This window comes from Dreissena polymorpha, chromosome 2, assembly GCF_020536995.1.
Source record: "Dreissena polymorpha isolate Duluth1 chromosome 2, UMN_Dpol_1.0, whole genome shotgun sequence".
Classification (NCBI taxonomy): Eukaryota; Metazoa; Mollusca; class Bivalvia; order Myida; family Dreissenidae; genus Dreissena; species Dreissena polymorpha.
In genome coordinates this window covers 65,755,625-65,782,621 of record NC_068356.1, presented here as the reverse complement: position 1 = coordinate 65,782,621, position 26,997 = coordinate 65,755,625, and the positions used below count along the sequence as shown (strand labels likewise).

The window sequence follows — 26,997 nt, the reverse complement described above, 5'->3', positions numbered from 1 at the left end:
AAAACTAGGTCACAAGGTCAAATAATAGAAAAACCTTGTATAGACAATAGAGGTCGCAGTTTTCATCTAATCTTTATAAAATTTGATCAGAATGTTTATTTTGATAAAATCTGGGTTGGGAAAGTATTTGGGTCACCTGGGGTCAAAAACTAGGTCACTAGGTCAAATAATAGAAAAACCTTGTGTAGACAATAGAGGTCACAGTTTTCATCCAATCTTTATGAAATTTGGTCAGAATGTTTATCTTGATGAAATCTGGGTTGGTATTGTATTTGGTTAGTCAGGTGAGCGATTCAGGGCCATCATGGCCCTCTTGTTATCAATAATTGTACATCGTATTTATATAAGGTTGAAAGTTTGTAAAAAGTCATGTTTTCTGCTAGCCAGAAAATGAATTGAAATAAAAATTTGTTGCTTTAAAGATTATTCCAAGGATTGGGACTCCAAACGTAAACATCTAGTTGTCATTGTAATTCTGTATCATATGTAGTCACATTTGTTTATTAGTTGTCCATGTTTGTGTCTTGCTGAGGCGACTTGGTTGATGCATGGATAGTACTAAAATGAACATCTGGGAAATATTGAGTAATCCAACTGCATATTTGAGTGCATCATTTGAAAGCATGCACCTATGTTCAATTGAAATACAACATAACATCACCCAAATAAAGAAATAAATTGCTCATGCCATCTTTGATGTCAGGTGAACATTTAGAAAATAAGCAAGCTCTAAGTTTGTTTAATGCAATCATTTGTATTTATGTGATGTTTGAAGGGTGTAAGTTGCGAAGAACCATTCCTTGTTTTCCCTTTTAAAGATAATCTTAAGTAAATTATGCACAACTATTAGAAAACTGGAGTTGAGCTATTGGATGCAGACATGTCATGATGACACTTTAAACCATTTCAGAGCGGGAACCGAATTTTGAAGGCCTTTGCAAACAGTTTGGATCCAGATGAGACGCCACAGAACGTGGCGTCTCATCAGGATCCAAACTGTTTGCTATTCGGATAATATTCTTTGAAAAAAATCGAAGAAAATGCTAATTTTAGAAATTCAACAGACGACATTTTAGCGGACGACAAATTTCCCAGCATGCAAAGGGTTAAACCATTTCATCAAAGGTTATCCTTACAAATATGTAAAAAAAAATCTTTTGTCATCATATCAGCCATATGTTGCTTAATGCCGTAATTCTTATTTAAATTCAGTTGTGGTTTCCTATACTGCGTATACTGCATGTCATGTCATCTTTATACTGCATATTTTGTGCAGAAAGCATGCCTTTTATTGTATTAGGTAGTTACAGAGTTACAGTGATAAATTTATTGCTTAAAATGGGATGATAAAGCCCAAATAGTAATAATTCATGCAATACACTGCTTAGTGATCATAGTGTACATGTATATGCGTAATAGCCATACATCAAAACAGTTAAATATGGGTTTTACCATTTTACACTGGGAAAATATGAGACAAATATTCATTATTTTGTCAATACGCCTTATATAAATAATTGTCTGTATGGACAAAATAATTAATATTTTTCTTTTTGGTTGTTATCACATATTTATTCTTTATTTTATTAGTATTAAGATGCAATGTCTTGTTTAACCATTATTTATATAAAAACAAATTATGCATGATTTTTTTCCATTGTTTCCTTTCAAAACTTCTGATCATCAGCAGGTAATGTTTATATTTATGACATCATTACTTCCTGATATAATATTGTGATTTGGACAGGTATTAAGTGCTTGCCTGTACTTAGCAGGGGCTGTATGCTATAATAATGTGTGTATTTATGTGTACAGATGCATTGTTGCATTGAAGGGGTCTTTTTACAGATTATTAATTCGTTGATTGGGTCTTATTCTTTATCATTGAGCCGCATTCTGGGACAACAGGGCTTACCATAATACAATTTAGTAAAGTGTTGTCCCAGATTAGCCTGTGTAGTCCACACAGGCTGAGAAGGGACAACACTTTCTGTCTAGACTGGATTTTTGTATAAAAGAAACTTCATTCAAACAAAAAATCCATAAAAGCAGACAGTTTTGTTCCTGATTAGTGTGTATAGACTGTGCAGGCTGATCTGGCACCACATCTTCAGCACATTACAGACTGCGCAGGCTGATCTGGCACCACATCTTCAGCACATTACAGACTGCGCAGGCTAATCTGGCACCACATCTTCAGCACATTACAGACTGTGCAGGCTGATCTGGCACCACATCTTCAGCACATTACAGACTGTGCAGGCTAATCTGGCACCACATCTTCAGCACATTACAGACTGTGCAGGCTGATCTGGCACCACATCTTCAGCACATTACAGACTGCGCAGGCTAATCTGGCACCACATCTTCAGCACATTACAGACTGTGCAGGCTGATCTGGCACCACATCTTCAGCACACTACAGACTGTGCAGGCTGATCTGGCACCACATCTTCAGCACATTACAGACTGTGCAGGCTGATCTGGCACCACATCTTCAGCACATTACAGACTGTGCAGGCTAATCTGGCACCACATCTTCAGCACATTACAGACTGTGCAGGCTGATCTGGCACCACATCTTCAGCACATTACAGACTGTGCAGGCTAATCTGGCACCACATCTTCAGCACATTACAGACTGTGCAGGCTAATCTGGCACCACATCTTCAGCACATTACAGACTGTGCAGGCTAATCTGGCACCACATCTTCAGCACATTACAGACTGTGCAGGCTAATCTGGCACCACATCTTCAGCACATTACAGACTGTGCAGGCTAATCTGGCACCACATCTTCAGCACATTACAGACTGTGCAGGCTAATCTGGCACCACATCTTCAGCACATTACAGACTGTGCAGGCTGAATCTGGCACCACATCTTCAGCACATTACAGACTGTGCAGGCTAATCTGGCACCACATCTTCAGCACATTACAGACTGTGCAGGCTAATCTGGCACCACATCTTCAGCACATTACAGACTGTGCAGGCTAATCTGGCACCACATCTTCAGCACATTACAGACTGTGCAGGCTAATCTGGCACCACATCTTCAGCACATTACAGACTGTGCAGACTAATCTGGCACCACATCTTCAGCACATTACAGACTGTGCAGACTAATCTGGCACCACATCTTCAGCACATTACAGACTGTGCAGGCTAATCTGGCACCACATCTTCAGCACATTACAGACTGCGCAGGCTGATCTGGCACCACATCTTCAGCACATTACAGACTGTGCAGGCTAATCTGGCACCACATCTTCAGCACATTACAGACTGTGCAGGCTGATCTGGCTCCACATCTTCAGCACATTACAGACTGTGCAGGCTAATCTGGCACCACATCTTCAGCACATTACAGACTGCGCAGGCTGATCTGGCACCACATCTTCAGCACATTACAGACTGTGCAGGCTAATCTGGCACCACATCTTCAGCACATTACAGACTCTGCAGGCTGATCTGGCACCACATCTTCAGCACATTACAGACTGTGCAGGCTGATCTGGCACCACATCTTCAGCACATTACAGACTGTGCAGGCTAATCTGGCACCACATCTTCAGCACATTACAGACTGTGCAGGCTGATCTGGCACCACATCTTCAGCACATTACAGACTGTGCAGGCTGATCTGGCACCACATCTTCAGCACAGTACAGACTGTGCAGGCTGATCTGGCACCACATCTTCAGCACATTACAGACTGTGCAGGCTAATCTGGCACCACATCTTCAGCACATTACAGACTGCGCAGGCTAATCTGGCACCACATCTTCAGCACATTACAGACTGTGCAGACTAATCTGGCACCACATCTTCAGCACATTACAGACTGTGCAGGCTAATCTGGCACCACATCTTCAGCACATTACAGACTGCGCAGGCTAATCTGGCACCACATCTTCAGCACATTACAGACTGTGCAGACTAATCTGGCAGCAGATCTTCAGCACATTACAGACTGTGCAGACTAATCTGGCACCACATCTTCAGCACATTACAGACTGTGCAGGCTAATCTGGCACCACATCTTCAGCACATTACAGACTGTGCAGACTAATCTGGCACCACATCTTCAGCACATTACAGACTGTGCAGGCTAATCTGGCACCACATCTTCAGCACATTACAGACTGTGCAGACTAATCTGGCACCACATCTTCAGCACATACGGACTGTGCAGGACTGAATCTGGCACACATCTTCAGCACATTACAGACTGCGCAGGCTAATCTGGCACCACATCTTCAGCACATTACAGACTGCGCAGGCTAATCTGGCACCACATCTTCAGCACATTACAGACTGCGCAGGCTAATCTGGCACCACATCTTCAGCACATTACAGACTGTGCAGACTAATCTGGCACCACATCTTCAGCTCATTACAGACTGTGCAGGCTATCTGGCACCACATCTTCAGCACATTACAGACTGTGCAGGCTAATCTGGCACCACATCTTCAGCACATTACAGACTGCGCAGGCTAATCTGGCACCACATCTTCAGCACATTACAGACTGTGCAGGCTAATCTGGCACCACATCTTCAGCACATTACAGACTGTGCAGGCTAATCTGGCACCACATCTTCAGCACATTACAGACTGTGCAGGCTAATCTGGCACCACATCTTCAGCACATTACAGACTGTGCAGACTAATCTGGCACCACATCTTCAGCACATTACAGACTGTGCAGGCTAATCTGGCACCACATCTTCAGCACATTACAGACTGCGCAGGCTAATCTGGCACCACATCTTCAGCACATTACAGACTGTGCAGGACTAATCTGGCACCACATCTTCAGCACATTACAGACTGTGCAGGACTAATCTGGCACCACATCTTCAGCACATTACAGACTGTGCAGGCTGATCTGGCACCACATCTTCAGCACATTACAGACTGTGCAGACTAATCTGGCACCACATCTTCAGCACATTACAGACTGCGCAGGCTGATCTGGCACCACATCTTCAGCACATTACAGACTGTGCAGACTAATCTGGCACCACATCTTCAGCACATTACCGACTGTGCAGACTAATCTGGCACCACATCTTCAGCACATTACAGACTGCGCAGGCTGATCTGGCACCACATCTTCAGCACATTACAGACTGCGCAGGCTGATCTGGCACCACATCTTCAGCACATTACAGACTGCGCAGGCTGATCTGGCACCACATCTTCAGCACATTACAGACTGTGCAGGCTGATCTGGCACCACATCTTCAGCTCATTACAGACTGCGCAGGCTAATCTGGCACCACATCTTTCAGCACATTACAGACTGTGCAGGCTAATCTGGCACCACATCTTCAGCACATTACAGACTGTGCAGGCTGATCTGGCACCACATCTTCAGCACATTACAGACTGTGCAGACTAATCTGGCACCACATCTTCAGCACATTACAGACTGTGCAGACTAATCTGGCACCACATCTTCAGCACATTACAGACTGTGCAGACTAATCTGGCACCACATCTTCAGCACATTACAGACTGTGCAGACTAATCTGGCACCACATCTTCAGCACATTACAGACTGTGCAGACTAATCTGGCACCACATCTTCAGCACATTACAGACTGCGCAGGCTGATCTGGCACCACATCTTCAGCACATTACAGACTGCACAGGCTGATCTGGCACCACATCTTCAGCACATTACAGACTGCGCAGGCTGATCTGGCACCACATCTTCAGCACATTACAGACTGTGAAGGCTGATCTGGCACCACATCTTCAGCTCATTTCAGACTGCGCAGGCTAATCTGGCACCACATTTTCAGCACATTACAGACTGTGCAGGCTGATCTGGCACCACATCTTCAGCTCATTACAGACTGCGCAGGCTAATCTGGCACCACATTTTCAGCACATTACAGACTGTGCAGACTAATCTGGCACCACATCTTCAGCACATTACAGACTGTGCAGGCTAATCTGGCAGCACATTTTCAGCACATTACAGACTGTGCAGGCTGATCTGGCACCACATCTAAGCACATTACAGACTGTGCAGGCTGATCAGGCACCACATCTTCAGCACATTACAGAATGCGCAGGCTGATCTGGCACCACATCTTCAGCACATTACAGACTGTGCAGGCTGATCTGGCACCACATCTTCAGCACATTACAGACTGTGCAGGCTGATCTGGCACCACATCTTCAGCACATGAGTTAAGCTGATTAGTGTGTACAGACTGTGCAGGCTGATCTGGCACCACATCTTCAGCACATGAGTTAAGCTGATTAGTGTGTACAGACTGCGCAGGCTGATCTGGCACCACATCTTCAGCACATGAGTTAAGCTGATTAGTGTGTACAGACTGCGCAGTCTGATCTGGCACCACATCTTCAGCACATGAGTAAAGCTGATTTTTCAGAAGGAGGCTCATTTGAACTTCTTATTTAAAAATATTAAACTTGTATACAAGTCTGTAAAGAGATCCCTTTAATTGAAGGTCAGTAACTTGAAAATCACTTAGATATAACTAATGTTGTTGAGTCACTCCCCACCCACACCATCAGCTTTTATATTGTAAGCAACCTTTTGCACTGTTAAGCCAATGCAGTTTTGTATTGGGTAATAATACTTGTAATAGTCAAATAATTTACAAAATAAAGTCATTAAATATTATAATGTGGTAATTTTGTTAACGCATATATTTGATAAAATAGTTTTATGTGCATTTAAAATCATTCTATTTTTAAAGTTCAATTGAAATTGAGACATTTAGCCATAATGCTTGACAAGTTTTAAAAGGAAGTTCTTGTTAGTAGCTCTTTCTATATTTGTAAAAGGGGAGTCGCTATTCCAGTTACTGGCATTCAGCTAATTAAAAACGTGTTTGTTTGTTGCATAATTTTGTTACTACAGATACGAGATAGAAACATGACATGGTTGATTGCTCTCGGAAACACAGTGTCTTTGATTAAGTTACATATTTATGTTTTTGTTGCTATAGGAATAGGATTGAAACAGTTAAATGAAAAAGGAGGTATAATGTGTTACAACTCTTTTTGGGTGATTTCTACTATTTCAAGGCAATTTTAGATCAAAATTCTATTATAGCAATTGTATTAACAGACCTATACAAAATATCAAATAATGATCCTTTAATATAAAAAACAAAACAAATGTATGTGATAATTTACAATGCAATGATTGGATTCATTTTCAATAAATAAAGAAACTTGCTAGTTAAGTATTGTAATTTTCATACTGATTCAGGTTCATGAAAGATGTTTATATAAAGACACATATGAATGGTTGACTGAATTGTGTGCATTAAGTGCTTGTTGCATGCTTAACAAGGCTCCAGTATGGTATTGAGAAAAAGGTATTCCAAAATAATTGTTATCAATCGGCCTTTTTAAATTTCGATACTTGTATGCTATACTGCCTTGGAATGGTTTTAGTCGCGCTAACTTCAGGATTTCCGCGTGTCTTTGTTTACACAAAGCTTTTCTTTGCTTTACAATATGCTCAACTTTAAAAGAAAGGAAATAATTATTACTATTTGCTTACAATTTGTATGTATTTTTAAAGAGTTAGATGTTCTTTTGCACTGAGTATTATGTACTCTTGGCTTTGATTTGTTTCTTCTGTGTGTTTTGTTATCAAACTGTGATTCAAGAGGGTGTGTTTCCTTAATAATAGCACAATAAAGTCAATATTCGCATTTAAACCAAACATGCATGAAGGTGTAATAGTTTTGTTAAACCAACTGGTTCAGCAGGCAATCTAGTAATAACAAAATCAAATTATTAAGGTTTAATATTGGCTTTTTAAACTACTGGTAAACAGTTTGGGCATCCCTTTTGCAGTCATTGAAGCAAACTATCGCAAAAAAATAATGCAGAACATGGGATTGATTGTGGTTCTAGAAAAAACAAGCAAAAGAAAAAATCTCCACAAAATAACAAAATGTCAAAATAACTACAATGAAACTCCTCAATAATGAATTGTATAATCCTTTATGACATTGTGTAACAAAATTAATGATGTAAGTGAGTTACTGACGCATGTCTGGTGTGAAGCTTTGTAACGTCTACATGGCTCGAGGCTTCAGCTGCATCACTGTTTCAGTTTTTTGCCCTATTTCACATCATCTCTTGACGTATATGAAAAGTTTTTGTTTTGTTTTTGTTAATATTCAGCCTTGTTTTCAACAATAAATAACTTATAAGTATTTGAAGATTGATTGGTCTAAAAAGTTATTTAATTCTGTATATTTTTTTCATATGATAACTGTATACAAGTTCTATCAGAATTAAAGTATTTATAAGTTTTGCTTGTCTGTATATGTAGTAAATTTCTATGATTCAAATGTATTGTTTAAAAGTTACCATCATACAAACCTATGGTAATTTATTGCTTGTTGAAAGTTTATTATATGATACCCTTGCTGACCAGAATTTGAATCCTGTTTGCACAAGCTACACAAACAAACCCATATACATTACATAAGTCATGGCCATAAATTCTGAAAAACTTGCACTTAAAATGTATAGGCAGCATTAAATTGTACATGTATTTTTTTTTAAACCCATATTTCATGGTTGAAAAAAATGCAGCATTTTATATGTATATTCAAGTTATTTATGCCGAATCAAGTAAATGAAGACAACTGATATGGGAACTGGTGTAATGTACCATGTTGCAAATATTTATTGTAAGTACTAATACTTCATGCATTACAGTCAACAAACAAGAGAAAAAATTCACAGGTACTATTTATAATAATCTTTCCATAGTACCTAAGAAAATAATACCCAATATACCGTGGACAATTTTGTTGTTGTTCTATCATAGGGGTACTATAGCTGCTGTTAATGATTATGGTGATTACTTATCTTAATAACATATTAGTCTTTTAAGTATCTATTTCACACGTGTTTCAATTTGGTTGCAAGTAGTCCTGCTAATTGTTCATTTTGCAGTGAATGTATTACACGTGTAATGTTCATGGTTGTGTTTCTGCTTTAAATTTTACAGATTTATTCATGTGATCTCATTAAAAAACAAATAATGTTTATCTCACAAAATTCACATTTCATTTTCTTATTTTAGTTGTATTAATTTAGATTCTAACCAATAACCATTTAGTTGAATTCTTAAAAAAAAGAACGAAAGCTTTTAATGCTTGGACAATAATGTACTGGATATTTTTAATTCGTGTAAGGGATTCAATATTATATCGGTAGGGTGTAAAGATCTTTTTCTTCACCGATCATTTTGCAAGTTTCTGTGTACAAAGCATGCTGCAAAATAATTATCTGCCCTTCTCTTGCATTAATCATACCCATATACAATTCTTCCCTCCTTTTGCATTTTATCTGTCCAATATGCAAGAAAAATCTTGTGTAATGTATTTTTGAGCATTCTGCAGTGGAGGTTATAATAATGCGGATTTTTCTCATAATTTCATGTATCTACGCTTGTTACTTTGATGCTTGTTGGTCCCCTACCAGTGTAAGAAGAGGGGACTATAGATGAACCCCTGTCCATCTGGGTACTCTAAACATACCATAACAGTTGATGAAACTTGGTATGAGGATAGAAGGCCATATAGAAAATATGATCTTTTTAGGTTTTTTTTGTTGTTGACAGAAGTAATTAAAAACTAAAATCTTCATCATGTCATCACTAAAAAGTACTGAAGCTGAGTTTATGAAACTTATTGCGATCCTTTTCCTACTTTGAAACCATGAACTCGATAGGACATTTCTGTTTTGTCTGTGGCAGAGCTTTGTTAATGCAATGCCTTAATTGCACCTAAACGATGAACAACAGAGCTATGTTTCACAGTTCTAAATAACATTTGGGCTCCTTGAAGTGTATTTGCAACTTAAATTAAGGTCTCTAAAAATTGCAAATAAGATTTCTTTGTCTTTTAATTTCTTTCATGCTTGTCGATATTGTTTTTAAATATATTTATAAAAAATCGCAGAACCAGTTTTTCCAGTATATGTCATCTAAATATAAAACTAATTAAGTATATCTAACTTTAAAGTTTTGAAATAATACTTTTTTTTTAATTTTATGAATTATATATTAAAAGAACTTACTTTAAAACATTGTACATGTATATGTAGCTAAGTTTTATAAATATTACTGCGTATTAAATTGACATTTTCACTTTCTATATTTTTTATGAGATATAATATAGTTATGCTTAAAAATGCTCATGACTAAAATGCATTAATCAAATGCGTTATTGTTTATTATTTTAACTTTTAGTTGTTATGCTCTAACAAACTATTACAAAATTATACATTCAAAGCCATCTCCAAAATATGACACAATTTGAACTTTAACCCTGCAATTACGTAAATCGATATACCGTACTTTTCCATGTATAATGCGCACCTGATTTTTAAATGCCAAAAATGGCGTTTATTATGGATATTTAGGATAAAACAATGATTTTTATAGAAAATAAGTACTCAGAATAGTGTTATATCAATGTATCACACTAACCAATGTGTGAAATTGAATTATATTGTTTTAACTGCTTGTAACACGTGATATAGTACGGTATGTGTTTCATATTATACCTGTTCTAGTTATATCTATGACCCCATATTATGTACACTGATTGGTTGCTGGTGTTGCAGACAATAGAGGGTACATGGCAGGGCTGGCCCCTAACAGGATGTTCTCAGAGTCAGAGTACCACACGGTGGGCCCCGAGAAGGAAGTGGAGTACTTCTTTGCCTCTGATGCCAGGTAGTCTTGTGTATAATATTTGATCCTTGCTCTGAGAAAATAGGGTCAAATGCATGTGGGTATTGTCCCAGATTAGCCTGTTGGTATCGTCCCAGATTAGCCTGTGGGTATCGTCCCAGATTAGCCTGTGGGTATCGTCCCAGATTAGCCTGTGGGTATCGTCCCAGATTAGCCTGTGGGTATTGTCCCAGATTTGTTTGTGGGTATCGTCCCAGATTAGCCTGTGGGTATCGTCCCAGATTAGCCTGTGGTTATCGTCCCAGATTTGCCTGTGGGTATCGTCCCAGATTAGCCTGTTCAAACTGGATTTTTCGCTAATAAGGGACTTCCTTTAAACCAAAAATACCATGCAAGGGGAAAGTGTCATCTATGATTTGCTTGTGCACACTGCACAGGCTACTGTGGTATGACACTTAAGACACATGTATTAAACCCCATTTTTGGAGAGTGAGGCTCATATTTGTATATTGTGTGAAAGGTTTTGGGCCTGGTGCAGTATGTGAAATAATAATGACCAATCTTCATAGACAGACAGACAGACAAAACAGTTAATTATGTCTCACTTGTATACATTCATGACTAATAAATTCATTAAATTTGATCATGTTCATATAAAAAACAACCCTGAAGTAGAATTAGGTGATTATTTGAGACTTGAAATTTTTTTATATAAAAACTTAAACATATTAAACGCTAATACTCAACCGTCCCTATTATACTACAGTCCATTCTCGTTATGTCGAAGTCGGCGTGAACAAGAAAAAATATCGAGATAACGAGAGTTCGAGATATCCGATTAGGCGTTTTTTCAAAGAAAAGAAGTGACGAAAATTTACCTTGTTTTTTAACATCTAAATACCTGCTAGGTGGTCTAACTAAAGCCGTCACCGTGTGGCATAATACTCTCTACCTGATATAAACGCGTTTTTACGAAGCACGATTTATTTTTCTATTTAATTGCTTAAAATGACGTTTAAAGTATTACAGAATTGTATGAACACATGCGGTTATAACTTTTCTAAACTGTCGAGTAAACATCCAGTTATGTTGCTATTTAAAGTTATGATGCAATTGACGTCCAATCAAGACGAGGGTTTTCCATCTGACCATGCGTAACTCACGTACCGGAATACTGAACTGTACATGTACATTTTGTAGTTTGAAATGCAGAGTTCAATCGATTATTAGTACAGGATGAAATAAAAATGAAAAGCCATTTATTACTCAATGCATTTTACAATGTTGTTAAAACAATTAGTTGTTCGGCCTTTTGGCAGGTTATGTATTAATTGCAGTTAATTGATGTTAAAGTGACGGACCTTACTCAAGTGTTTATGGCTAACGACATTACACACATGTGATCATTGATGCAATAAACGGATCAATTTCCTACCGCACAGTATCGGGAGCAGCCGGGCGAAGCGGGACGGTGAAGTATCAAAGAAAATATTTCTCACCTTTTGCAGACACTGGGACAGTTATTCGCACTTCGAGATAAACCGCAGTAAATACATGTAAAATCGGGACCCGGGACAAAATTTTATATTGACATATCGAATTATTTGACATAACGAAAATCGAGATATGCGATGTTTATTTATATAGATAAAGAAGGAAAAAAGTTGGGACATTGAGCTTACTTCGACATATCGAGAATATCGAGATATCCGATGTCGAGATAACAAGAGTGGACTGTAGTTTATAGTTGATTACTTTATACCTTGTTAAGGTAAAGGTGGTGTTCAAAAAATTAATTGTCTCTGTTTAAAACCACATAAGTTTTCTACATTCATTATGAAGGTTATAAACTAAACAATCACATTTTATTTACACTTAAAAGCAGATGCATTCACTCATAAATTTTAATTGAGCGAGATATCCTTTCACTTCAGTGCCATTATTGGCCACACAAACCAAGTGATATACCTTGAAGACGATGACGTTGCCGCGGTAACAAAAGGATGCCTCACACTTCACCGCATAAAACGCGCGACCCTTGGCGAGGGGGGACTGAACAACGACCGCAAACCTAATCTGCAGCCATCCATACGCAAAGTGCAGACCATTCAACTGGAGTTGCAGCAGATCATGAAAGGTAAATGCAGGGGAGGTAATTGAGTTGTACCACGTCATGAAAGGTAAATGCAGGGGAGGTAATTGAGTTGTAGCAGGTCATGAAAGGTAAATGCAGTGGAGGTAATCAAGTTGCAGCTGGTCATGAAATGTTAATGCATGGGAGGTAATAGAGTTACAGAAGATTTTGAAAGGTAAATAATGCAGAGGAGGATATTATTATGCAGAGGAGGTGGTTTCCCTACAGCAGATTATAAAAGGTAAATGTAAGGGTGGTAATTGTGATTAGGAAAAGTTATGTCCCTTGAGAAATTAGTAGTGTTAATGGAGAAGATGGTTGAACCCAATTTCTGTATTGATTAAAACAGTTGTTTCCATTTAAATGCAAGTTAACTTTCATACTTATAATCATCGAGAACTGTTTGATAATAAAGCAAGCAAAGCCAAAATTAGATTCATTAGTTGATTGATTGAATGAACCCTTTCTGGCTTCATGTTATATTAGAAGCTCACTAGCTTGCTCATGTACACGGTTACCATTGAATAACAAGGAACATTTGCAAATAATTTCATTTTCTTTCTGAAAATAACCTCTCTGACACTCTATTTTCGAAATTTGGCCTAAAGTTTCTGGTTCAGGATGATAAGCTTTGATCTACTTCATAGAATAACATCCTATTTCCAAAAGAACATTATCATCTTTTTATGTCCCTGGTAGGGTGGCATATAGCAGTTGAACTGTCAGTCCATTTGTCTGTCTGTCTGTGTGTCCGTCCGAAAACTTTAACATTGGCCATAACTTTTGCAATATTGAAGATAGCAACTTGATATCTGGCATGCATGTGTATCTCATGAAGCTGCACATTTTGAGTGGTGAAAGGTCAAGGTCATCCTTCAAGGTCAAAAGTCAAAATATACAATCCAAGGGAAGTAATAAGCTTTAAAAGGGAGATAATTTCTAAACCTGCCAAATGATATATTGAAATTTTATTTCAAAGCGGTGCAATAGGGGGCATTGTGTTTCTGACAAACACATCTCTTGTTATCACATGATTTCAAAGACAACTGATCACCTCTGCAGGTAATTACAGCACGTTCATGCAGAAGGAGATATTTGAGCAGCCCGAGTCCGTCGTGAACACAATGAGAGGACGTGTGAACTTTCAGGAGAACAAAGTAACACTGGGAGGTCTCAAGGACTACATCGCGGAAATCAAGCGCTGCAGACGACTGCTGTTTATTGCCTGCGGGACCAGCTTCCATAGCGCTGTAGCGGTAAGTAATGTGTTCTGTGTCTGTAGTTGAAGATATGAGTCTCTTTATGGGAATATTGGTCTTTATGCGTGCTTATAAAGTGTGTTCTACGATAAGACTGCGCAGTCAACACAGGCTAATCAGATACGACTCTTCTTAGTTTTATGGTATTTATTTGACTAAAGGAAGTCTCCAGCGAAAATTCAATTTAGGGGGACAGTGATTTATGGACACAGTGATTTATGGACAAAGCGTTTTGTCAAGGTCAAGGCTCATAATGAAACTAATGTATGTTAATACATCGTAGTATAGGGAATAATTGTCTGAACAGCTGGTTTAATTCGCTATCGTTATAAAAAATTTAGACTCGAATCTAGCTCTAGTAAATAGTCAGAATGTTTGAAATAGAAAATATTCATTTTTACATGATATTTTACAACGTGTATGTACACAATTGGTGAAGGACTTTGTTTCATTCATGTTTCATAATGAAAGCAGTTGCCTGAAACCAATTATTGGCTTTCTGGCAACCTTTTTTTTCCTTTTTCCATTAGTTTTAGCTCACCTGTCACGAAGTGACATGGTGAGCTTATGTGACCGTGTGATGTCCAGCATGTGTGTGTGTGTGCATCCGTCAACACTTTGCTTGTGTATACAGTAGAGGTCACAGTTTTCATCCAATCTTTATGAAATTTGTTCAGAATGTTTTTTTTGATAAAATCTGGGTTGGGATTGTATTTCGGTCATCTGGGGTCAAAAACTAGGTCACTAGGTTAAAAATTAGGTCAAATAATTGAAAAACCTTGTGTAGACTATAGAGGTCGCAGTTTTCATCCAATCTTTATCAGATTTGGTCAGAATGTTTATCTTGATGAAATCTAGGTTGGGATAGTATTTGGGTCATCTGAGGTAAAAAACTAGGTCACTTGGTCAAAACTAGGTCAAATAATAGAAAAACTTTGTGTAGACAATAGAGGTCGCAGTTTTCATCCAATTTTTATGAAATATGGTCAGAATGTTCATCTTGATGGATTCTGGTTTGGGTTTGTATTTGGGTCATCTGGGGTCAAAAACTAGGTCTTTAGGTCAAAAACTAGGTCAAGTAATAGAAAAACCTTGTATAAACAATAGAGGTCGCAGTTTTCATCCAATCTTTATGAAATTTGGTCAGAATGTTTATCTTGATGAAATCTGGGTTGGGATTGCATTTGGGTCATCTGCGGTCAAGAACTAGGTCACTAGGTCAAATAATAGAAAAACCTTGTGTAGACAATAGAGGTCGCAGTTTTCATCCAATCTTTATGAAATTTGGTCAGAATGTTTATCTTGATGAAATCTGGGTTGGGATTGTATTTGGGTCATCTGCGGTCAAAAACTAGGTCACTAGGTCAAATAATAGAAAAACCGTGAACAATTTGTTTGTGTAGACAGTAGAGGTCACAGTTTTCATCCAATCTTTATGAAATTTGATCAGAATGTTTATCTTGAGAAAAACTGGGTTAGGATTGAATTTGTGTCATCTGGGGTCAAAAACTAGGTCACTAGGTCAAAAACTAGGTCACTAGGTCAAATAATAGAAAAACCTTGTATAGACAATAGAGGTCACAGTTTTCATCCAATCTTTATAAAATTTGATCAGAATGTGTATCTGGATGAAATCTGGGTTGGGATTGTATATGGGTCATCTTGGGTCAACAACTAGGTCACTTGGTCAAATAATAGAAAAACCTTGTGTAGACAATAGAGGTCACAGTTTTCATCCAATCTTGATGAAATTTGGTCAGAATGTTTATCTTGATAAAATCAGGGTTTTGATTGTATTTGGTTAGTCAGGTGAGCGATTCAGGACCATCATGGCCCTCTAGTTTTTAAGTTATTGACCCAATTGAAAAGTGTGCAAATTAAAAGCAATAATCATTTTGACAAAATTGTTGAATCAAATTTTTTCAGTGTCAAACTTTTTAGTACAATTTTTTAGTCCATTTTAGAACCTTTTTTAACAAAGAATCTTTTATTGCTGTTTAGTTAAGTACTAGGAAACACTGCAATGTTTGTCTTTTGAGTAAATTGGCAATTCAGCCCCATTTCCAATCACAAAACATATCTAATTTCCTAAAATGACTGCCTAAAATTCCCAATTGAAGGTTTTCAAAATAGAATTATTTTTATGTCCCCCACTATAGTAGTGGGGGACATATTGTTTTTGCCCTGTCTGTTGGTTGGTCTGTCTGTCTGTCTGTCTGTTTGCGCCAACTTTAACATTTTGCAATAACTTTTGCTATATTGAAGATAGCAACTTCATATTTGGCATGCATGTGTATCTCATGAAGCTGCACATTTTGAGTGGTGAAAGGTCAAGGTCAAGGTCATCCTTCAAGGTCAGAGGTCAAATATATGTGGCCAAAATCGCTCTTTTTATGAATACTTTTGCAATATTCAAGATAGCAACTTGATATTTGGCATGCACGTGTATCTCATGGAGCTGCACATTTTGAGTGGTGAAAGGTCAAGGTCAAGGTCATCCTTCAAGGTCAGAGGTCAAATATATGTGGCCCAAATCGCTTATTTTATGAATACTTTTGCAATATTGAAGATAGCACTGTGATATTTGGCATGCATGTGTATCTCATGGAGCTGCACATTTTGAGTGGTGAAAGGTCAAGGTCATTCTTCAAGGTCAGAAATCAAATATATGTGGCCCAAATTGCTTATTTTATGAATACTTTTGCGATATTGAAGATAGCAACTTGATATTTGGCATGCATGTGTATCTCATGGAGCTGCACATTTTGAGTGGTGAAAGGTCAAGGTCAAGGTCATCTTTCAAGGTCAAATATATGGGTCAAAATTGCGCATGTAATGTCACTTCTGCAATATTGAAGCTAGCAATTTTATATTTGAAATGCGTGTGTATCTCAAGGAGCTGCACATTTCGAGTGGTGAAGGGTCAAGGTCAAGGTCATCCTACAAGGTCAAACATCATATAGGGGGACATTGTGTTTCACAAACACATCTTGTTTTTAAATAAACATTTGTTCATTTCCTTTTTCAGCTCAATAAGTTTAACCTTATTTAATATACTATTAAAAACCCTTTAATTCTCAATTTTAATGTATTCATTAGCAAATGACCACATTACCAATTTCTAAATTTAAGTCAAAATGACACCCTCTTTCCCAACCCAAAGGGCCCAGGCTAGATTTCCAAATAGTAAAAAACCACACCTCACTGTCACTGTCTTTCTTTCTCTTCAGACCCGTCAGCTGCTGGAGGAGCTTACTGAGCTGCCAGTGATGGTGGAGCTGGCCAGTGACTTCCTGGACCGGAACACTCCAGTCTTCAGAGACGACGTCTGCTTCTTCATCAGCCAATCAGGTATAGCCTCACAGATACACAAGCCGCAGGGCTTAACCCTTTGCATGCTGGGAAATTTGTCGTCTGCTAAAATGTCGTCTGCTGAATTTCTAAAATTAGCATTTTTTTCAATTTTTTTTAAAGAATACTATCAGAATAGCAAATTGTTTGAATCCTGATGAGACGCCATGTTTTGTGGCATCTCATCTGGATCCAAACTGTTTGCAAAGGCCTTCAAAATTCAGTTCAAGCACTGAAATAGTTCATTCATGTGCATAATGCTTCGCCCATGATTAGCTTATGAAGTCGCCACGGGCTAATAAGGGATGACACTGTTAAATTTCATGTTTCATCTAAAGAAAGTCTTTTATAAACAAAAATCCAGTGTAGGCCAGCAGTGGTGTCCCAGATTAGCCTGTTTAGCTGACATTTTACGCACACGCATTAAGCCGCGTTTTCTTAAAGTGCAGATCATATTTTGGGGGAAAGCCCCATTAATGTCTGCCTTTCATTTTAGCTGATTAGGTACTGCCTTTCTGAAATGTTGTGACACAGTCATACTTGTAAATGGGGCTAACCCTATAGGTAAGTTAAGTTTAAAATGATTAAGTCTATCTGTTGTAGATATGCAATAATACAGATGAATCTGAACATGGCACATGTGTTGGTTGTATCCTCAACATTTTTTTCTTGAAATTAGCTATGTTTAATGCTTCTTGCAAATAAGTTGTGTGTGCTTTGTTTCTTTGTTTTTCCTCAATTCCCCTTGAAATCATGACATAGTTCTTTGCTCTTAGATAATTTATAGTATTTAATTATTCTTAAGAATCTTATTCTTTGCACAGCAGAAACTGGCAATGATTTTGTCCAAATGAATGTAATGACACAATTGCCAAATATGAAACAAATAGAATAAAAACGTGTGTTGTGTTTATCCTGATGTAATTTATGACATGTTTTTTCAAATCCATAAAACAAAAGGAATACAAACTATTTAAAACATAAAAAAAATGCATCCTTTCAAGTCAGTTAAGGTTATTTTTTACTAATTCTCAGGTGAGACTGCTGACACGCTGATGGCGTTGAACTACTGCAAGAAGCGAGGGGCGCTGATTGTGGGTATAACCAACACTGTGGGGAGCACGATCTGCAGGGAGTCCCACTGTGGTGTGCACATCAACGCCGGCCCTGAGATTGGTGTGGCCAGTACTAAGGTATGTTGGCAGATCAGCACATCAACGCGGGCCCTGAGATTGGTGTGGCCAGTACTAAGGTATGTTGGCAGATCAGCACATCAACGCGGGCCCTGAGATTGGTGTGGCCAGTACTAAGGTATGTTGGCAGATCAGCACATCAAAGCGGGCCCTGAGATTGGTGTGGCCAGTACTAAGGTATGTTGGCAGATCAGCACATCAACGCGGGCCCTGAGATTGGTGTGGCCAGTACTAAGGTATGTTGGCAGATCAGCACATCAACGCGGGCCCTGAGATTGGTGTGGCCAGTACTAAGGTATGTTGGCAGATCAGCACATCAACGCGGGCCCTGAGATTGGTGTGGCCAGTACTAAGGTATGTTGGCAGATCAATGTGGTGTGTACATCAACGCGGGCCCTGAGATTGGTGTGGCCAGTACTAAGGTATGTTGGCAGATCAGCACATCAACGCTGGCCCTGAGATTGGTGTGGCCAGTACTAAGGTATGTTGGCAGATCAGCACATCAACGCGGGCCCTGAGATTGGTGTGGCCAGTACTAAGGTATGTTGGCAGATCAGCACATCAACGCGGGCCCTGAGATTGGTGTGGCCAGTACTAAGGTATGTTGGCAGATCAGCACATCAACGCGGGGCCCTGAGATTGGTGTGGCAAGTACTAAGGTATGTTGGCAGATCAGCACATCAACGCGGGCCCTGAGATTGGTGTGGCCAGTACTAAGGTATGTTGGCAGATCAATGTGGTGTGTACATCAACGCCGGCCCTGAGATTGGTATGGCCAGTACTAAGGTATGTTGGCAGATCAATGCTGGGACCATTGAAGAATGTGTAATTCTCTTCAGGCTGTCAAGCGGTCATACTTTTTCCTACTTTTTCCTACTATTTCCTACTTTTTCATCAGGATCCTACTTTTTCCTATTTTTTTACCAAATCTTCCTACTATTCCTACTTTTTCATTTTCAATGGAGAATTATTTTTTTTTTAAGAGTTTATTTAGTAAACTTGCAGGATGAATGAATCTATGGCATGACTGTATCCCTGTTAATGTGCATTCATCTAGATGAGACCTGACAAACCATGCTGACTGTCTGCTAGCACCTCTTCAGGAGCATAAATATTTATTTCTTATGTAACTTTTAAAATTATTGACAAGTTTTTTTTTGAAGTAACAATAGTGCCTTGTTTACTTCCTTAGCATTTGTACACTGCAGACTTCACTACCTTACACAGTTCCCAGTGATGCAAGAGCTGAGGGAACCCATTGTTTATTCCAGTTTTATTTTGTTTCCATTGACAACAATTTGACCAAACCTTATGCATGTTTACATGATATTGCTGTTTGGAATTTAGAGATATAGAGATACATGTATTGTATGAGTGGTTATGTAATATGGAATTTATTACACAAGTTATTGGAAAAAAGATCAAACTGATGCTTTGCCGAGTTTTCATAATTTACAAATATAATGTAATAAATTCTGTATTACATGACAACGGATATGATGTTCTATTGATATCATAGGTACATCATGTTTAGTAATTAAAGATAAATGCACAGAGCCTAAATGCCCTGATACATTTTTATGCTCCCGGTAGGGTGGCATATTGCAGTTGTACTGCCAGTCCGTTTGTCTGTCTGTCTGTGTGTGTGTGTGTCCGTCCGAAAACTTTAATATGGGCCATAACTTTTGCAATATTGAAGATAGCAACTTGATATTTGGCATGCATGTGTATCTCATGAAGCTGAACATTTTGAGCGGTGAAAGGTGAAGGTCATCCTTCAAGGTCAAAAGTTAAAAAATACAATCCAAGGGAAGTAATAAGCTTTAAAAGGGAGAGAATTTCTAAACCTGCCAAATGATATATTGAAATTTTATTTCAAAGCTGCGCAATAGTGGGCATTGTGTTCAGGTCGGGCTATGGTAACCTCGTGAAGAGGCCAGTAGGACCTGTAAATAAACTCTGAAACACACACACGGGCATTGTGTTTCGGACAAACACAACTCTTGTGTAATGATGCCATAGCTAGTGAGGTAACTTCAAGGTGTTAAAGCGAAGTATTAAAATTATTAAACGGCATTATTACACTCCCGCAAAGTCATCAATAATGTAAAAGCCACTGGAATAAACAATGTAGTGCAACTGTTTCATTGCCCAATCAATGCTGTCATAAAAGATGTCAGGTGATAAGGTCCTATCTCCAGTTGCATAATCTGCTCTGCAATGACCAGTCATTTTGAATGTAACTTAAGTCATTATAATTGCACCCTATTGTCAATTTAAAGGTTTCACAATGTAGCTGTAGCAGAGCATTTACACTGCTTTATATACTAGTATTAATCTTGTAAAACAAGTTGGTGTATCACTAAATAAATTTGGTCTTCTGCTTAAGGATATAACATGCACAATATAATTACCATTTTTATATCGATACACAGAAGACCTCTAACCACTTATTTGATGATACACCAAAATGAACAGCATCTAATTACATGTATACTTCTTTATCAGGGTAACTTTGCTTGAAACTTAATTATCATAGATACACTATAAGTGCTAAAATTCCTAGTGGGAAAACAAAGTTTAACCCTTCGTGGATGGAGAAGTTGGACAACAGTGGAAAAACACTGGGATCATGGTGCAAGAGAGATACCGGCAATGAGTTTGCAAGATATTGTACTGTCTGAATGAAGTCCATCTTGTAGTAATTCTGGTGCTAATCAACTTATAAGTCATGCAGATGGATAAAAACACAAGGAAAACATGAAATACATGCATGATAATTCACAAAAGCGTTTGATTGGAAGTGCCCAAAAGCCAAGCAGCTCTCATGGTTGTGGGGATAAATCTATCTGTATGCAAGTACATCCATCACACAAGGAACAGGTACAAAAGGCTGAAATCTTCTGGGCCCTTAAGGTAGCTTCAAGTGGGTATCCATACAGAACATGTGATGGCACTCCTGCTCTGTTTCAAGCTATGTTTCCTGGACCTGTGTCTAAAAAATAAGTATTATGTATTCCTACTTTTGAGGGAAAAGTTCCTACTTTTTCCTACTTTTTTCCTACTTTTCTTGCAAAAGTAGTTCCTATTTTTTCCTACTTTTTGAAAAAAGGTCACTTGACAGCCTGTCTCTTGATTATCTAAACTCCTCCTGAAATGTTTGTTAACTTTACTGCAATATATGTTGATTACCTCTCAAGTGAATAGTTTTAACTGCTCCTGATTTATTAATTACATTTCAAGCAAATAGTTTTTACTCTTTCTGAAATGTTTATTACCTTTCAAGAAAATAGTTTTAACTTAACCTGAATGGTGATTACCTTTATAGAAAATATTTTAACTGCTTCTGAAATGTTGGTTATCTTTCCAGCAAATTGTTTGAACTGCTGATATGTTGGTTGTGTCCAGCAAATAGCTTATAGGGAGTTGTTCGCAGTTGCCCAAAATGATGATTGTCAAAAAATATATCATATATTGAAGACATTAGTGTATACATAATGTTAAAACACACTCATTACTTAAGAAAATGTAACAAATATTTGTTAATTAATGGATTATCATAACTCATTATCAGTAAATTAAAAAAGCATTTGTAATTCTTTTCCTGGACTGTTTAGGTAATACATGTATAACAATCAGGTATGACAAATATAATATATAATGCACCTAAAATATGAAAGCATACATGCGCAGTGTTAGTTTACTAGCTTTTGTGATCAGAGGTCTCTATTTAAATCTTGGCAAATGCAATCTTTTTTAATCTAAGTCTTGTTTTCTTGTAATTGCTTGAAGTTAAACACCATAAAACCATAAAGACTGTGTGTTGCTCGCAGGCTGTTCTGGTTTTATGCTGGTTGCATACAGCCATTTTCACTTTGCTTCGGAGCAGGAATGGCTTATTCAGGTATTTTTCTACAAAAGAACATAACGATTTGTAAGTAAACAAATAAAATTAATGAGATTTAAAATAATACAAAGCTCTTTGAAGCAGTCCCTTTAATGCCTCCTGAGATGTTGATCACCTTTAAAGCAAATAGTTAAAACTGCTCCTGAAATGTTGGTTTTCCAGTGTTTTCTGAGAACTCTCCCATATTTTGACCTATCAAAATCCATTTGATGACTATCAAGAAGATGGTTAAATACTCTTTTTGTGGAAAAGAGCCTGCATAAGTCATTCCTGCTCAGAATCAAAGTGAAAATGGCTATATGCAACCAGCATGAAACTAGAACAGCCTGCAAGTAACTCACAATCTTTAACGATTTATTCTGTTTGCTGTTGATCATTACATTAGGTTTTTAAATGAAGGCTTTAAAACTTGAATCTAGTATGAAATATCTTGTAATTAGTATGATATTTTAGGGACTAATAAAGGTGGTAAAGGGTTGTGCATCGTAAATAATTGATCAATAACGGTTTAGTGCTGTTTTTCAGGCCTACACAAGTCAGTTCATCTCCCTGGTGATGTTTGGACTGATGATGTGTGATGACAGGATCTCGATGCAAGAAAGGCGCAAGGAGATTATCCAAGGCCTCAAGAAATTGCCTGGTATGCAACAGCATGTGCTGATTTTAGTTCACAGATTTCATCGTGTTACATGTCCAATTTAAACAGTACTTTATCATCATCTCAAAGACTGTCTAAAGTTTTGTGCTTTTACCTGATATTTAGTCACAGTGGAAAACAATGCTTGGTGTTGGACATTTCTACATTTTAAGTAATAGAAATTGGTTTTTTGGTAAAATGTCCACTTCTTGTGTACTGAAATATAAGACTGCAGCCCTTGTAGAATAAATCAAGGGAGATTTTGCACATTTACCAAATGTCTGTGTAATCTGTACAGGCTAATCTGGGGTGACACTTTACGCACATGCATTAACCCTTTCAGTGCTGGAACCGAATTTTGAAGGCCTTTGCAAACAGTTTTGATCCAGATGAGACACCACAGAACGTGGCGTCTCATCAGGATCCAAACTGTTTGCTATTCTGATAGTATTCTTTGAAAAAAATCGAAGAAAATGCTAATTTTAGAAATTCAGCAGATGACATTTTTGCAGACAACAAATTTCCCAGCATGCAAAGGGTTAAACCCCTTTTCTCAGAGCATGGTTCAATTATTTCATAACAAATCAGGTAAGTTATGGCCCATTCACCAAATGTCCATATGACCTTTTAAAAAAATATCAAGGCAGCTCTAGTCTTCTAAAACACATGTCTTTGTAACTATCAAATGATTTCAGAACAAATCAAGGAGGTCCTTGCCATTGATGATGAGGTGAAGAAGCTGGCAGAGGAGATGTACAAAGAGAAGTCTCTACTGGTCATGGGCCGAGGCTACAACTATGCCACATGTCTCGAGGGCGCTCTGGTGAGTAACTTAGTTAGTTCAAACCTATTTTACCAAATAATTATTTCAGAGGTCTCTACTGGTCATGGGACGAGGCTACAACTACGCCACGTGTCTCGAGGGTGCTTTGGTGCGTAACTTAGTTAGTTTAATACTATTTAACCAAACAATGTCTACTGGGATTAGACAGGGCTACAACTATGCCATGTGTCTTGAGTTGGGGACAAGTACCAGTACCCAGCTATTTGGGAAAAATTAGCACAAAAAACCCTGAAATTGTGAAATTGGGTTTCATGAAATCTTCAGATTGGGAATTATGGGTCCTTTTAATTGCTTGGTACAATTTCACAAACCCATTTGAATATTCGTTTACATTTCTTATTGCTAAAATGTTCAGTGCTAATTTTATTTGTTCCCTTGCATTTGGGATTTTTAGGTTGGAGTTTTGTCCTCTTTTTTTAGCTCATCTATTTTTTGAAAAAAAAAATGAGCTATTGTCATCACCATGGTGTCGGCGTCGGCGTCTGGTTAAGTTTTGCGTTTAGGTACACTTTTCTCATGAAGTATCAATGCTATTGCATTCAAACTTGGTACACTTACTAACTATCATGAGGGGACTGGGCAGACAAAGTTAGATAATTCTGGCTTGCATTTTGACAGAATTATGTGCCCTTTTTATACTTAGAAAATTGAAAAATTTGGTTAAGTTTTGTGTTTAGGGCCCGTATTCACCAAACAATTCTTAGACTTAAGTCTAAGAATAAAGAAATTCTTTAAAGTAGAACATTCAAGAATTTCTTAAATTTTGAGTCAAACTCTGCAGTAAGCATCTCTATCTATATTATTCTTCATGTAGAACATTTTGTTAATGACATAATCACCAGTGGAGGCCTGTATATATTTAAACACTGAACACATTTTTCTTGGTTCTAAGTCTATTCTTTATTCTTAAGTCTAAGAATCGGTTGGTGAATACGGGCCCAGGTCCATTTTATTCCTTAAGTATCAAAGCTATTGCTTTCATACTTGCAACACTTACTAACTTTCATAAGAGGACTGTGCAGGCAAAGTTATGTAACTCTGACTGGCATTTTGACAGAATTATGTGCCCTTTTTATACTTAAAAAATTGAAAATTTGGTTAAGTTTTGTGTTTAGGTCCACTTTTTTCCTAAAGTATCAAAGCCATTGCTTAATACTTGCAACACTTACTAACAATCGTGAGGGGACTGGGCAGGCAAAGTTATGTAACTCTGACTGGCATTTTGACGGAATTATGTGCCCTTTTTATACTTAGAAAACGAAAATTTGGTTAAGTTTTGTGTTTAGGTCCACTTTTTTCCTAAAGTATCAAAGCCATTGCTTTCATACTTGCAACACTTACTTACTATTGTAAGGAGACTGTGCTGGCACAGTTATGTAACTCTGACTGGCATTTTGACAGAATTATGTGCCCTTTTATACTTAGAAAATTGAAAATTTGGTTAAGTTTTGTGTTTAGGTTCACTTTTTTCCTAAATTATCAAAGCCATTGCTTTCATACTTGCAACACTTACTAACTATCGTAAGGGGACTGTGCAGGCAAAGTAATGTAACTCTGACTGGCATTTTGATGGAATTATGGGCCCTTTATACTTGAAAATTTTGTTAAGTTTTGTGTTTTGGTCTACTTTACCCCTAAAGTATCATAGATATTGCTTTCATACTTGGAACACTCGCAAACTATCATAAGGGGACAGTAAAGGACAAGTTGCATAACTCTGGTTGTCATTTTGACTTAGTAACTTTGAATATATTGTTACATTTTGTGTTTAGATTCACTTTGCTTCTAACGTATGTAGGATGGCATTATAGCAGTTGAACTGTCCATCAGTATGTCAGTCAGTCTGTCTGTCAGTCCGAAAAAAAACTTTAACATTGGCCATAACTTTTTCACTTTTTGAGATAGCAAATTGATATTTGGCATGCATGTGTATCTCATGGAGCTACACATTTTGAGTGGTGAAAGGTCAAGGTCAAGGTCATCCTTCAAGGTCAAATGTCAAATTTATGTTGTCTGTCCGTCCGAAAACTTTAACATTGGCCATAACTTTTTCAATATTGAAGATAGCAACTTGATATTTGGCATGCATGTGTATCTTATGGAGCTGAACATTTTGAGTGGTGAAAGGTGAAGGTGAAGGTCATCCTTCAAGGTCAAATGTCAAATATATGGCGTCTGTCGGTCCGACAATTTTAACATTTGCCATAACTTATTTAATATTGAAGATGGCAACTTGATATTTGGCATGCATGTGTATCTCATGAAGCTGCACATTTTGAGTGGTGGAAGTTCAAGATCAAGGTCATCCTTCAAGGTCAAAAAACATAAATAATTCAAAGGGGCGTTCTCATGAAGCTGCACATTTTGAGTGGTGGAAGTTCAAGGTCATCTTTCAAGGTCAAGGTCATCCTTCAAGGTCAAAGGTCAAAAAGCAAATAAAAAATTTCAAAGCGGCATTATCATGAAGCTGCACATTTTGAGTGGTGGAAGTTCAAGGTCAAGGTCATTCTTCAAGGTCAAGGTCATCCTTTAAGGTCAAAGGTCAAAAAAATAATATCAAAGCGGCGTTATCACGAAGCTGCACATTTTGAGTGGTGGAAGTTCAAGGTCATCCTTCAAGGTCATCCTTAAAGGTCAAAGGTCAAAAAAATAATATTTCAAAGCGGCCTTCTCATAAAGCTGCACATTTTGAGTGGTGGAAGTTCAAGGTCAAGGTCATCCTTCAAGGTCAAAATCAAACATGGTTAAAAAACTCAAATATTTATTTTCATTCTCTTTATTTTTGAATACCGTCCAACCATCCCACCCAAGAATCCCCCCCCCCCCCAAAAAAAAAAATAAAAATTTTTTTTTTTGCATTTTTTTGGCATTTTTGGAAGATAATGTAATAAATGACCACACCCCCACACTATACACCCCTCTCCACTCCACCCCTCCATCCTTCGTGATT

General features: G+C 37.8%; 1 protein-coding gene across 10 annotated transcripts in view; it reads left to right on the top strand.

The window, feature by feature from the left end:
- The window catches only part of LOC127867379 (glutamine--fructose-6-phosphate aminotransferase [isomerizing] 1-like), a 79,978-nt gene that overhangs the window by 26,948 nt on the left and 26,033 nt on the right, over positions 1-26,997 (top strand). For 7 of the 10 annotated variants that reach the window (XM_052408488.1, XM_052408483.1, XM_052408482.1 and 4 more), the window contains exons 9-16: positions 6,998-7,030; positions 10,653-10,764; positions 12,657-12,859; positions 13,919-14,112; positions 17,346-17,466; positions 18,502-18,659; positions 23,092-23,206; positions 23,899-24,026. In XM_052408488.1, coding sequence (XP_052264448.1) covers positions 6,998-7,030; positions 10,653-10,764; positions 12,657-12,859; positions 13,919-14,112; positions 17,346-17,466; positions 18,502-18,659; positions 23,092-23,206; positions 23,899-24,026 — 1,064 coding nt within the window. Of the gene's footprint in view, positions 1-422; positions 450-6,997; positions 7,031-10,649; positions 10,765-12,656; positions 12,860-13,918; positions 14,113-17,345; positions 17,467-18,501; positions 18,660-23,091; positions 23,207-23,898; positions 24,027-26,997 lie in introns of all 10 variants that reach the window. The other 3 variants (XM_052408485.1, XM_052408487.1, XM_052408486.1) reach the window with 3 other exon arrangements.